The 14,774-nt window shown below is 43.0% G+C and overlaps 1 protein-coding gene across 1 annotated transcript in view; it reads left to right on the top strand.

The window, feature by feature from the left end:
* The first annotated feature begins 944 nt into the window (after positions 1–944).
* The window catches only part of LOC128132394 (uncharacterized), a 41,443-nt gene continuing 27,613 nt past the window's right edge, over positions 945–14,774 (top strand). The window contains exon 1 of the mRNA XM_052768941.1: positions 945–987. Coding sequence (XP_052624901.1) covers positions 945–987 — 43 coding nt within the window. The remainder of the gene's footprint in view (positions 988–14,774) is intronic.

The following is a 14,774-nucleotide window of genomic DNA, read 5'->3' as shown; positions in this document are numbered from 1 at the left end:
GTCAGGGAATGTTCCTACAAAGAGTTCTCAAACGCCAAACCAAAGATGTTTAATGGTACGGGATGAGTCATTGCACTGATGCAATGGTTTGAGAAGAATGAGACGGTCATTGAAATCTGTTCCTGCGGAGAAAAAAGCAAAGTCAAATTTTCTGCTTGTACATTCCTCGACCGGGCCCTCACATGGTGGAAGGGCCATGTGAAGTCTGTAACTGTTACAGTTGCAAATGCTATGACTTGGGAGGACTTGAAAGTCCTACTACTAGAAGAGTACTGCCCAAGGGGCGAGATTCAAAAGTTGGAACAGGAATTATGGAACTTGAAGATGGCTAGTTCCGACTTGGCCGCCTACATGACCCGGTCTAGCGATCTGTCAGCCCTATGCCCAGGAATGGTCAACCCTGAGTCGAAGAAAGTGGATAGATACATTTGGGGGCTATCACCCAAAATTCAAGGACATGTCTTGGCATCCAACCCAATCACATTCAACAGTGCAAAGCGCATGGCGCAAAGACTAATTGACCATGGAGTCAAGCAGGGTAACATCACTGTTGCCAACAGCCCACCAAAAGAGATACCGAACCCGAAGAAGCCCTGGAACAAGAGAAAGGGGCAAGACCTACAAGAGAACCCCAGAAAACAACCAGTAGTGGAAGCTCACGCTGTTACTATCCCTCCTAACCCTACGCCAACAAGTTCTTTCAAGGGTCAACTACCAAAATGCAGCAAGTGCAACTTCCACCATCACGAGCCTTGCAGTGAATTCCAGTGCTCCCGATGCCACAAGAGGGGACATACGTCCGCTTCTGCAAAGAACCAGCCACTCCCACTGAAAACGTAGGAGTGGGCCGCACCTGCTTTGAGTGCGGAGAAACAGGGCATTTCTGTAGGGACTGCCCTAAGGCAAACAACAAAAGCACTAGAGGAAGGGGCCGAGTGTTTGCAATGGGCCTGGAGGAAGCCGTTGCAGACCCCGCTGTTGTTACAGGTACGTTCCTCCTCGAAAACTCTCATGCATACATTTTATTTGATAGTGTAGCGGAGAGGAGCTTTATGAGTCATAACTTTAAAAATCTACGCAAAACAACAACTCAATCGTTAAATGAAAAATTCATAGTGGAAATGGGAAACTGTAAAACCAAAGGCACAACAAAAATATACTCAAACTGTACCCTTTTGCTAAACCACAAGTCTTTCCCAGTCAACCTCATGCCAGTGTCAATAAAAAGCTTCGACGTCATCATAGGCGTGGACTGGCTATGTTCTCATCGTGCGGATATCTTGTGTTTCGAAAAGGCCATCCACCTTAATCTGCCAAATGGCTAAACCCACATAATATATGGTGACAAACCTGGTACCACTCTTCCTATTATCTCGTGCATCAAGGCCTAGAAGTATTTGCACAAAGAGTACCACGCATTTTTGGCACATGTGATAGATGTGAATCGAGAAGTTAAAGACATCAAGGATGTGCCAGACGTATGTGATTTTCCCGATGTGTTTCCTGAAGATCTCCCCGGAGTGCCACCTACCAGACAAGTGGAATTCAGGATTGATCTGATCCCTGGTGCCACCCCTGTAGCCAAAGCACCATATCGATTAGCCCCAGCAGAGATGCAAGAACTTTCCAAGCCAACTGAATGAACTACTTAGCAAAGGGTTGATCAGGCTAAGCATCTCGCCTTGGGGAGCACCAGTGCTGTTCGTGAAAAAGAAGGACGGATCATTCAGGATGTGTATTGATTACTGAGAACTTAACAAGCTTACCTTAAAAAACCGATATCCCCTACCTCGAATTGATGATTTGTTCAATCAACTCCAAGGAGCGAACTATTTTTCCAAAATCGATCTAAGATCGGGATACCACCAGCTAAGAGTCCTGGAAGACGACATCCCCAAGACAGCCTTCCGAACAAGATACGGTCACTATGAATTTGTAGTGATGCCATTCGGATTAACCAATGCCCCCACTGTATTCATGGATTTAATGAGTCGTCTATGTCGGTCATTATTGGACAAATTTGTGATTGTATTCATAGATGACATACTCGTTTATTCAAGGAGCAAAAAAGAGCATGGCCAACATCTGAGGCAAGTCTTGGAAAAATTACGAGCCGAGAAGCTTTATGCAAAGTTCTCAAAATGCGAATTCTGGATTAGGAAGGTGGACTTCCTAGGTCACGTGGTCAGCAAAGAGGGAATCCACGTGGACCCTTCTAAGATAAAGGCTATCAAGAATTGGGCTGTGCCTACAACGCCAACTGAGATTCGCCAATTCTTAGGCCTAGCTGGCTATTACTGCAGATTCATACAGAACTTCTCCAGCATTTCCAAACCTCTTACCTCCCTGACTTAGAAAGGTGTAGCCTACAAATAGAGAGAAAAACAAGATGTGACATTTCAGACCTTGAAACAAGCCCTCTGCAGTGCACCCATTTTGTCTCTTCCGGAGGGGACAGAAGAATTCGTGGTATACTGCGATGCTTCCAATCAAGGGTTGGGATGTGTGTTAATGCAGAGAGGAAAAGTTATTGCATACGCCTCTTGACAACTGAAAACTCATGAAGTCAACTATACCACTCACGACTTAGAACTAGGAGCGGTGGTGTTCACTTTAAAAATATGGAGACACTACCTATACGGTACTAACTGCACCATATTCACCGACCACAAGATCCTTCAACACATATTCGACCAGAAGGAGTTAAATATGAGGCAACATCGTTAGGTCGAACTACTAAACGACTACGAATGTGAAATTCGTTACCATCCAGGCAAAGCCAACATTGTGGCAGATGCCCTAAGTCGTAAGGAGTATTCTGGACGAAAAGTGAAATCATTAACCATGACGATCCATTCCCACCTACCAACACAAATCAAGGAAGCTCAATTAGAAGCCTTGAAACCCGACAACATGGAAGGGGAATCACTTAGAGGAATGGACAAGAATCTGGAAATCAAGAGCGACGAAGTTCGTTACTTTATGAATTGGATCTGGACGCCGAAGTTCGGCGGGTTCAGAGATATAGTCATGTCGGAAGCACACAAAACCCCATAATCAGTGCACCCAGGCTCAGATAAAATGTATCTGGATCTCAAGCAACTTTACTGGTGGCCGAATATGAAAGCAGAAATTGCTACCTTTGTAGGCAAGTGCCTAACTTGCGCCAAGATCAAGGTAGAGCATCAAAAGCCTTCAGGTTTACTCCATCAGCCCGAGATACCTGAATGGAAGTGGGAGCAGATTTCCATGGATTTCATAACTAAACTACCCAAGACGCAGGGTGGTCATGATACCATCTGGGTGATTGTCGACAGGTTAACCAAATCCGCCCACTTCTTATCAACCAAAGAGACTGATAAGATGGAGAAACTAGCACGAACCTACATCCGAGAAATTTTACGACTTCATGGAGTTCTGAAATCCATCATCTCAGACAGAGACAATAGATTTACCTCAAGATTCTGGCAGACACTACAAAAGGCTTTGGGTACAAGATTAGACATGAGTACGACCTATCACCCCCAGACGGACGGCCAGAGTGAGAGAACGATCCAAACTCTAGAAGACAAGTTGCGAGCATGTGTAGTAGACTTTGGTAAAGCGTGGGACATCCACCTACCGTTAGTAGAGTTCTCCAATAACAACAATTATCATACTAGCAACAAGACTGCTCCGTTCGAAGCCCTTTATGGCCGCAAATGCAGATCACCACTGTGCTGGGCAGAAATGGGCGACACACAGTTAGCAAGAGGCCAAGGCCCTTATAGCACTCTCACCGGTCCGGAAATCATTCGGGAAACAATGGAAAAGATCGTTCAAATTCGAGAACGATTGAAAGCCTTGAGAGATAGACAAAAGAGCTATGCCGACAGGAGACGAAAAGCCTTGGAATTCCAGGTTGGTGACCGCGTCCTATTAAAGGTCTCACTCTCGAAAGGCATGATACGTTTTGGGAAGCGCGGAAAACTAAACCCGAGGTACATTGGTCCTTTCGAAATTACTGCAAGAATTGGTCCAGTAGCTTACAAGCTCCAACTTCTAACTGAGCTGAACAAAGTACATCCAATATTTCATGTGTCGAACCTCAAGAAGTGCTTGTCCGACGAAACACTTGTAATTCCACTCGATGAAATCGAGCTTAACGAAAACCTTAACTTCGTAGAAGAACCCGTCGAGGTAGTGGATGGTGAAATCAAACGAACTAAACAAAGTCGCATACCGATAGTGAAGGTCCGTTGGAATGCTAAGCGAGGACCTGAATTTACTTGGGAACGAGAAGATCAGATGCAACAGAAGTACCCGCATCTCTTCCCTAGTCCATAAACGCTTATCTTGTAAATTAATTTCGGGACGAAATTCCCTCTAACGGGGGGATGATGTAACAACCCAATATTTCGAATCAATATATTTGACTAAAGTCGACTTCTTTTGTAATTTTGCGTAAATTAATAAAAATAGCGTAAAAAATAAAGTATTCAAAAAGCTCAGTTTGAGAATACCAAGGGATAGATAACGTGTTGTGGTTCCCAACGATATAAAGAACACAAAAATCCGAGTTATAACGAAGAAGTTATGACCATTTTAAGATTCGTAATAATACCGGTAAAATACTGTTAAGCGTAAAACGCAAAGTTACAATGAAATACTTTACAGCCGTAGGCTTCTAAATAAAAGTCGTAGATATCGTTAAGCTGTAACAATGCATAAAATGAACGCCCAAATCTGACTTCATATGAGGAAGTTATAATTTATAGAAGTTTTAGAATAGCAGTAGATAGCTAAAAACTCAAAATAGAGATCGAGCCATTTTTAGTTGACGCAATCTAAACGAAAGTTGAGGATCTCGATAAGAGCATCACAACGACAAAAAGACGGACGGAAACGGACATCAGATAAAGGAGTTATGGATTTTTAACGGACTTTATCAGTCCCGGCCTATTAAAAATATATTATTAAAAATAAATTCAAAACTAGCCAATGGAGTCAAAATGAAAGTTGTAGAGCACAGTCTCACCTATGCGTGGATATAAAGAACGCAAAAAACGGAGCTCGTACGTGAAAGTTACGGAATTAGAAGTTTGAAATCCAATTTACGCCCAACGTAAATTGGGTTACGCCCAACGTACTCAGACGCAGTGTGGAGTCCCATCGGCTAACAGGCTAGCTAGGCTCGAGTCGTAAGCGATGATGACTCCGGAGTACGCCCAACGTACCCCTAGAGTATGCCTAGCATACGGGGTGTTTCAGCAATATAAATAGAGGGCATAAGCCCCGGGTTTTGGCACACAATTCTCAAACACTCTCTCACTTTTACTCACTTGAGAGCTCCAGAGGCCATCCCGACACCCTTGGTTCCATATCCGAGCCCCGACGAAGGTTTTACGCTACTGAGATCCCGGAGAAGTCGGAAGACACAACTTTCTGCAGTCGAAGTTCTGCTCGATTCTCGTCTCACTCTCTTCAACCCGAACAAGTGAGTTCATACCCCTTTTTCTACCATTTTTAAATGCTTTTAAAATGCTTTTATCACTATACAGGGGAGAATACATGTAAAAATACAAACGCAACCTTACTCGCATGAAAACATCGAACTTTTGAGTATACATTGCATGATGTTCTTACAACTATCGAATGGTTTAGTTAGCTTATAAACATCTAACATTTCTTTACCCACTTTGGGATACCAAATGTGTTTTACTTATAAATACACATACGATTTCATACCAACAGTAAGCATTTCAACTATAACATTTTATATTCACGGGAATATATACATTACTACTACGATTTTTGTCAACACTTTGAAAAACGATACTTTGCGAAAACAAACTGACACATATGATACATAATTGAGAATTCATGAGACAACAACTTCACTGTACCCCATGGGGGTATTACAGTAACTCATGTCTTATAACCAGAGTCTCTCGTCCGGAGAGCATGGCAAGTGTGTATAGATGTATACGGGACTAATAATCCCACACACTGACTGTTAGCTACAGTTCGTGGGGTGACAAGTGTCATAACGTTTCGACGCTTGAAGACCGTCGCATGCAGGCGAATATTATAGTATGGTTATGAGAACTCACCGAATATATGATTAATGCAATATCATATCTTTTCAATAAAAGTATTATTATGGATTACTTTTATGCATCTCAACGATCTTCACATAGTTTTACTCTTTAAGACTATACAATAACATTTTGAGCATGGTCTAGTGCTTACGGTTTACGGTCTTGAACATTTAAAGACTGCATTTATACACTTAAGAAAATATGGGATTTTCTGAAAATACATACACGCACTTTCGAATGGCATACATTTATTCAAACCACTACTTGTGAACTCACAAACTTTATTGTTGACACTTTTTCTTTGAAATGACTTGTGTTCTCAGGGAATCACTAAGGCAGGTTGTCAGCATTCTTTTGAAGCGTAACGCGATGACGTTGCTTGCATATTTTGAATCGGGATTTGTGTAATCAACTTTTGAACTTGTATTGATACAATCATGTAAACTTTTCTTCTAATGTAATATGGTGGTGTGTACTTTCTTTACTATACAATTGTTATGATACCGGACATGACGTCATTCGCCCCCAAACGTTTCTGCCGTTCAGGTTTGGGGGTGTGACACTTATGCAATAATATTAGTTAGTTAAAGTATAAGAAATTTACTTGAAAACCGGACGTTACAACTTTCTCCCCACTTGAATCAGACTTTGACCTCGAAGTCTGCCTTTGCAAACAATTATGGGTAATGCTCTCTCCTCTCATCCTCAGGCTCACGTCCATTCTGATCCCTTTTGTGCTGCCACTGCACCTTTACCAGTTTTATCACCTTTTTTCGAAGAGTCGTTGTCTTCCTGTCGAGAATCACCACTTGTCTATCAATATAGTTCAGGTGATAATCCACCTGAATGTCCTCCAATGGAACCACTGCGGAATCATCGAAGCTAGAAAGCCTGGAGACACTGGTTCACAAAGTAGAGAGTGACACGCACACATGGATCCCAAAGTCGAACGATCACCTCAAGAGGAAACCACGAACGCAGACACATCATCGTCCGACAAAGAGGCCAATCCAAAAAGAATTGCCGAAGCCACGAAAACCTTCGACGGGTTCAGATCGTGCTCAAATCACCACCCATACAGGTTGCTCCTAGTCAATTCCCCAAGTGATGGTGCATAGGGAACACGGGGAGGCCTAAGAGTTGTGATAAGGAGAATAGAGGCGGGAAAAGAAAAACACTCACCCCCAAAGAGAAGTCGGGCATACAAAACTGAAGCGCGAAGGAATATGAGAATTGCCTTCAGAAGAGCGATTCACCCAGGAACGCCAAGCTCCAGCATGCACATAAACATGGTCGAACATTGAAGAAGAATACCTGGGGCACATCCAAGGTTCCGATGTACAGACGCAGTAGGACCACTCTCCATTGGAGAAGTGCCTTTGCAACCTGAAGAGAGACACAACAACAGTGTCACGGCTTGGGATAGCAAGCAAGTCGATGTGAACACCTAACTCCAATGATATCACCCAAAAGATGAAGCAACATTCAGAGACGAGTAGGCTCAACAAGGAAAATTCTACCAAGGAGCACACAAGTGGGACTGAGGACGCGCACCAAGGCGGAGTTCACACCCTCGGTGCCCAAGGACACACCCCCGCTAGTTGGCACACACATAACCTGCACCACCACCCCAACAATGAGGGGAGAAGCTCAGACTAGGAAGGTCCGGACGAAGGGCAATGTAATCAAACTCCGAACAGATAATCACACCCTAGTGGGCTAGTCTAAAAGCTAGGCCTGAGTTAGGTTATGATGTAACCATCTCTCTTTATTTACTTGCTAAGCAATGTATCTGTTTCCAAAACACTATCAATGAAGTGAAGAAAGTTGACTAAGAAAAAACTAAAAAACTACCAGAATGCTTTTACCACTCAAGCTTGATACCATTCACATAAGAGGTCGTACATGTTTACCAAATGATACCAAAGATTGATCATGCACGTCATTTGAGCGAAACCGTTGTGAGAATGCAACCATAGGCTTCAAAGGCTCATAACCTTTCCTTAAACATGTCAACTACACCCAAAAAGCTAGCAGCCCCATTTATGATATATAATAAGGCTTGAAAGGCTCATAACCTTTCCCTTAAAACAAACAATACCTAAGTCCTAAAAATATTGAGGTGACGATATCGATTTGACTTAAATGATTAAGGCCGGAGCCCAACTTCTCAAGGCTCATGACTTAGATAAAAGTCCTTAAAAAAGTGACCAAGCATAACAGGCCAATATAGTACCAACCCAAGAGGAGGAGACTGAACACGTGTCATGATCTAAGCTAGAACAACCCAACAACTGAACATTAGTCGACTCCGTCACATCGGTGGACGTCAAATCCATCTTCGCAGAACACGTGTATTGATCTAAGCTAGAATAACCCAACTACCCAAGGCTAACACAAGCATTTACTAGCCTAGGGGACTTTTTAACGTGTCAAAGATAACATAGTGGTTATCTAAAGAACGACCTAGTTAATGGTGGTTGCCCAACATAAGTTCTAGGCTCGAGCCATCGACCTCGTGGCCTTACGCTTAGGCCCCAACGTCCTAACACCAAGGCTCATAAAAGGCCAAAATAGTACCATATTTCTCCCTAGAACAACAAGTGTAGCGCTCAGATCGCTGCTTCTCAGTACCTCTGCACCAATAACAGATAACCACTAGTGGTGCACGACCCACCAATAGGACGCCTCCATGTCCTAACAGTCCAAACAAGACAGAAGGTGTTATTGGGGACATGCTCCCCGGACGACATGTATAAAAGGACCCTTCTTCTCTAGAAGAAGGGATCGGTCACTCTCTATCTAATACAAAACCCTAAGTCCCTCATATAACTTCTAAATAGACCGTCGAAGTCTCGTTCCAGGACCCCTTCTCGGACGACGACTAATGTCGGCTCTTTTTTTTTTGCTGTGATTCTTAGGCTTAACCAGAAGACGCAATCCAAAAATGACATTAAGCTCGAAGACATATCACAACAGTCCACAAGGTTCATCGAATTCATACATTTGCATTAATGACTATTACGTAAATCCACGTACTAGGAAATGATGAGCCTACAATTATGTTTTAACTATCTGGATATCCACATACCAAATATAATTTTTAAAATTATATATTATGTATTAAAAACTTATAAATTACAAAAAAATTGTTTTCTATATCAATTGATATGGATGTGGTGATAATTCAAAACATGGTGAGGACAATTTTCCACCACCCATTTCGTCAAGGCACAAACTGATGGGTTTTCTAAGTTATAAAAAGTTCATGTGGCGGAAAAACACTTAAAACCTTAAGTTAATATGAAAATTAGAAAAGGATATATGCTTTCTCTATTGATAGCTGTTGTGACATCTCGCCTAGTCTTCAGGTCTTGCAGACTTGGATCTAGATTGGAGATCCGAGCGTGATGTCGTCTGCGTATTCTCGACTTGATTCCTAGCAAGAACCACAACATATCGTTAGACCTGCCCCAGGGCCTAAGCCTTGGGAGTAGGCTTTGATGATCAAGTTAGATCGGTGTTGAGGATGAATGAGTTTCTCCCAGCCGGAGAGAACTACTTTGGTGTGTGGGTTGTGTATTTATCCATAGCGGCGAGTTAGAGTTTAGATCTCTTGGAAAGGTCCAATGGAAGCTGTCTTTCTATGGGGGGAGATTATGTTCTATTTATGGGGGATAGTTAGGTCTGGGGAGAGTTAGGTCAGGCCTTGGGCCGGCCCAGATCAGGCCCAGCTAGCAAGGAGAGGACGCTCGCCGAGTGCCAGACGCGGGCGCTAGACAAGGCTGGTAGGCCAAGTCTTGACGTCTGGATCATGCTAATGGACCATATGTTACCAAGTCCCCCCAGTCTAATTAGATTGTTGAGAGGCCAATGACATTGGGCTGGATAGACTCAAAGAAATAATGGATTCAAGAGATAAAAGGAATGATCGAACCTCGACAACGAGAGATGTGGTGTTGTGCAATGGGATTATGCAGCACTGTCTGGATTGATACCCCTTTCTCCTCAAGAGTATGATTTGACTGATGTGATGCAACGTAGTTATTGCTGATAATATAATGCAAGGAAAGGCTGGTATATCATAATGGTGTCGATAAGAAGTTGGGCCAAGGTGGCTAGGAAGCGCGACCTCACCATATAGTTTCTGAGATTTTCATTTGGCGTAGCTATTGTACCAAGCTTCGAAGTTCGTAAAGCTACTGAAACGTACTCGATCCATGATTCCTTCCTCCTAGTCTTTCCCAAAAGTTGTCCATAGAAACACCGTTGAGGAAAACGCACATTGTAAGTCCCAAAAACTATGGATCCAAATCAATGATCAATTAAGTCAAACAATCAAACAGAGTGTAGAAGGAGTAGAAGAAGAATTAATCCAAGCATGCACACATCTATATCATATAAATGTCAGGTACACCTTGGGAAAACACACACATACGCCACTGACGTCTCTGACATCTCTCTACAACTGACACAAACACACTCTATTTATAGGACCACCAGCCGCACACATGTGTACAACCGCACACGCGTGTATGGCCGCACACAGAGTGTGCAGCCGCACACACGTGTATAGCCGCACACAGAGTGTGCAGCCACACACGCGTGTATGGCCGCACACACTCGCTAGCATACTACAACCAACATAACAAACCCCAAGACCCTACCAAGACCTATACAAGATGAATGCCTAACTCAAACCACGAAATTATGACCTAACAATCTCCCCCTTGGTTTGAGCTAGCATGGACTCAGGTCTTCTTCATCAGTGATCTCCTCCTTGAGCTCTGAGATAGATGGGCCTGCTCCCCCTAAACTTCCTTCACCTATTGATATTCATTTGCCACGAGGTAAAGGATCTGAATCTTGTTGAGCAAGAAACCTGGCAAGCCTCAAAGAGGCAACATCATGCGTAGGTTGTGGAGGAGAAGAACCCCTAGGAGCAGAAGAACTCCCGACTTCAAACGAAGATCTAACATTACTTGGTCCTTTTAGGGTCGGTTGAGTTGGTGTAGCAGCTTTGGAGGGTTGTTGGATTGGTGGTACTTGTTCTTGGATAAGATCTCCCTGCCTCTGATCAAGTCATCTTATTTTCACAAGAGACTGGGAGGTTTGTGTCAGTATCTGATCACTCATCAAATGGCAATAAAGTTGGAATAGTAAATAGAAGGGGAGGAATCCTTGAAATTGTATCCATATCGGTTGAAAGGTGTTGGCCATCTGATCAAAAGTTGGAGACGTCACTTTGAGAACACCACTAACTCCTTTTGTCAATGATCAAGCAGCAATAGAATAAGAAGATGAAAAGAAATCGAGCTTGCACACGTTTATATTAGAAAAACGTCAGGTACAACTCGATAGAACACTCTGTAATCGCTATTGCATCGAGGTCTTCACAGCTTAACCTTATATCACTATCCGTAGTCTATAAGCTGACCTGTGAGACACTCAACAAGCTATACTTTAACTCAGGAGCGTAGATGACGTTCTCAAAACTTAGCACTCCATTTACAACTATTCCTTTTTGAGTGATCTTCCCTCCATCTCCTCCCGTGAAGGAAACATAGCCCCCATTAAAATTCTGAATGACGTGCAGTTGGGAGATGTCTCCTGTCAATGTGCCTGGAACAACCGCTGTCGACGTACCAAGGTTTGACGACATTCCTCCACAGCTGTTCCTGCACAATGAGCGGGATTATATAGATTTGGGGACCCACGTCATTACAAGCCTGGGTCCCAACCGCACACACCAACCGCACACTTAGCGGCACACTCAGCTGCACACTCAACCGCACACTTCAATCGCACACTTAACTGCACACTTCAACCGCACACTCAGCCGCACACTCTAACCGCACACCTTCAAACTGTAACCGCACACCTTCAAATTTCCTTCAAAATTGACACTGAATTGGCTCTTATACCAATTGTAAGTCCCAAAAACTATGGATCCAAATCAGTGATTAATTAAGTCAAACAATCAAACAGAGTGTAGAAGGAGTAGAAGAAGAATTAATCCAAGCATGCACACATCTATATCATATAAATGTCAGGTACACCTTGGGAAAACACATACATACGTCACTGACATCTCTGTACAACTGACACAAACACATTCTATTTATAGGACCACTAGCCGCACACGTGTGTACAACCGCAAACGCGTGTATGGCCGCACACAGAGTGTGCAGCCGCACACACGTGTATAGCCGCACACAGAGTGTGCAGCCGCACACGCGTGTATGGCCGCACACACTCGCTAACATACTACAACCAACATAACAAACCCCAAGACCCTACCAAGACCTATACAAGATGAATGCCTAGCTCAAACCACAAAATTATGACCTAACACACTTGATCCGACGAGGGGGATGAGATCCATGGCCAACGCTGAGTAGCAGGTTATATTCTGATTCTCGGGGGGAAACTTTGAGTGATTGGTCAGCAATGCACATTTTGTGAGTCCCCGTTAAATATTTTACAAGTTGAACTTTTCTCTATGAGCCTAATCCTGGCATGCTCCGAGTGTCGCAAAATTTGGAGTGGTTATCTGAAAATACAACACAATTAAATCATAAGCCAATTTGAATTTCCTATCACAGTCGTTTAGAGGCGATTTACGGAGTAACAATAGTAGCGTATTGCTCTTCTCCCCCCTTTTTCCTTCAAAAACCTAGTGAACCGAACTGCAACACTTATTCTGAAAGCATATTTTGTTAAGCGGGGTCGTAGTGCGTGAACGCTTGAGCGAGGTTGATTCTTTTCTTGGAGAGTTGGTGGGATATTTACAGTATTAAGCTTGCTTGATTTGGTCCTGGATAGTCCATATTGGCCACTGGTTTGGTTTCTCCTCCAAGCATAATGTTGGTCCATGAGATTTATTTGTTCATGTTTTTCCCATTATATGGATTTTTTTTCAAAGGTTTGTGTTTGCCTTAGGTATTGACCGATAGTGACTCTTACTTTCTCTATAGGGTGTTAAGACTCGGAGGACGCTTCCCTTTGATAGGGAAAGTTGTTTGGTTCGAAGACTTAGTATTCATACTTAGCCAAAGCTTTTTGGTTTTGGACAGAGAGTTCGTGCTCGCGAGCTTGGGGTTCGTCCTTTCTTCAAGTCGCTATCCTGTGTTTTTAGGCTAAGGCCATAGCTATCCTTTTTATCATCGTGGCTGGTTTACTTTTGTTAGGGTATTCGTGTAACATCCATCACCTCATGTAATAATTATTTAATATCTTTGTAATTAATTGTTATGCTATGAGATAAATAATGGATTATTTAGTGGGCTTTAGCAAGTGGGCCGATAGGATTTGGGCTGCCCGAAGACGTACGTTGGGTGTAGTGCAACATTGGATGTGGGGGGACGAGGTGCATACGCGCAGCGTTCCAAGGTGTACACGCAACGTACACAAGTAGACACAAAACCTTAATTTTTAGGGATTAAGCCATATAAATACAACATTAATGCTCAAGCCCTAGTCTCCTTACCAGCCCATCAACCTCAGAAACCCTAAATAGCCTTTCATTCCTCATCCTTGTGTGTTTTTGGCGTTGTGAAGCTCATTGTGGTGTTTAGAAGCTTGAAAGGAGAAAGAAGATGTTGAAGAAGAAGAACCTGAGTAGCTTGAGCTCAAGGATCTGAGATAACAACATAATGTGGGGTAAAAACTTTCAACTTACCTCATGAATGCTTAGAACTATGTTAATAGTGTTTTGGACCTCTATAGGACCCAAGAAAGGATTTTTATGAGTCAATCTGTTTCTAGACTAAGAGTTCCCACCTTAGTGCTAAATGTGTCCCTAGAGCAGTAAAGTTTCAATCTTGAAGGTCCTTTTGCGACCATACATGAGTTCCAGTCATTTCCATAGAATTTAGTTGTTATGTTCCAAGTTTGGATCCATTTGGTGGGTTGCAAGCCCCCAAGTAATAAACTTTATTGATCAAGACATGTTAAGGGACTCAGTTCTATATTTTAGGCTTAAGGTCTTAAGGGATTAAGCACTTTTGAGGATTAGGGCTTAACAGGGTGGTACGCTGAGCGTATAAGCCTGTACGTGCAGCGTACAAGCCATGTGACCTGTACACTTAGCGTACAACCCATGCGACCTGTACGCTTAGCATACAAGCCATGCGGCTTGTACGCTTAGCGTGTAGAGGAGTACACCCTAAGTACTCACTGATTTGGGCTTCACGTCATTTGGGCCTCGGTTTGGGCCAATCTTTGGACTTCTTAGCTTCTAGGCCTTAGTGGGCCATCAAGAGTCAGTTATTAGGCTAAGGACATGTTTGGGCTTAGAGGAAGGCCCATTTGAAAAATTAGGCACAATTTAGAAAACTAGGCCATTAGTGGGCCTATAGTGGGCTTGGAAAGATTAGATGGAACTGGGCCTAGGATTTGGCCCAAATTAGACCAGGGGTAAAATGGTCATTTTATGACACACCCCAAAACTGAGAACGGAGGAAACGTTCTGGGGCGGAGGACGTCATGTAATGTATCACAACAATGCAAAGTAGTAAACAAGCAACAACATCATTCATTGCATTAATAGTATAATTTTAATTACATTTGAGTTCTTTCATAGTATAATTCTACAATATGAATATTCAAAATAAAAAGACGAGTCTTGACCGCTCCGTCTTCACAGAACCTGGTAGTCGTACCTATCTATCCGTGTCCTGGGAATACAAGTTA

The sequence above is a fragment of the Lactuca sativa genome, chromosome 2, assembly GCF_002870075.4.
Source record: "Lactuca sativa cultivar Salinas chromosome 2, Lsat_Salinas_v11, whole genome shotgun sequence".
Lineage (NCBI taxonomy): Eukaryota > Viridiplantae > Streptophyta > Magnoliopsida > Asterales > Asteraceae > Lactuca > Lactuca sativa.
Note: the sequence above shows the minus strand (reverse complement) of the source record. Positions and strands in the feature narration are given on the sequence as shown.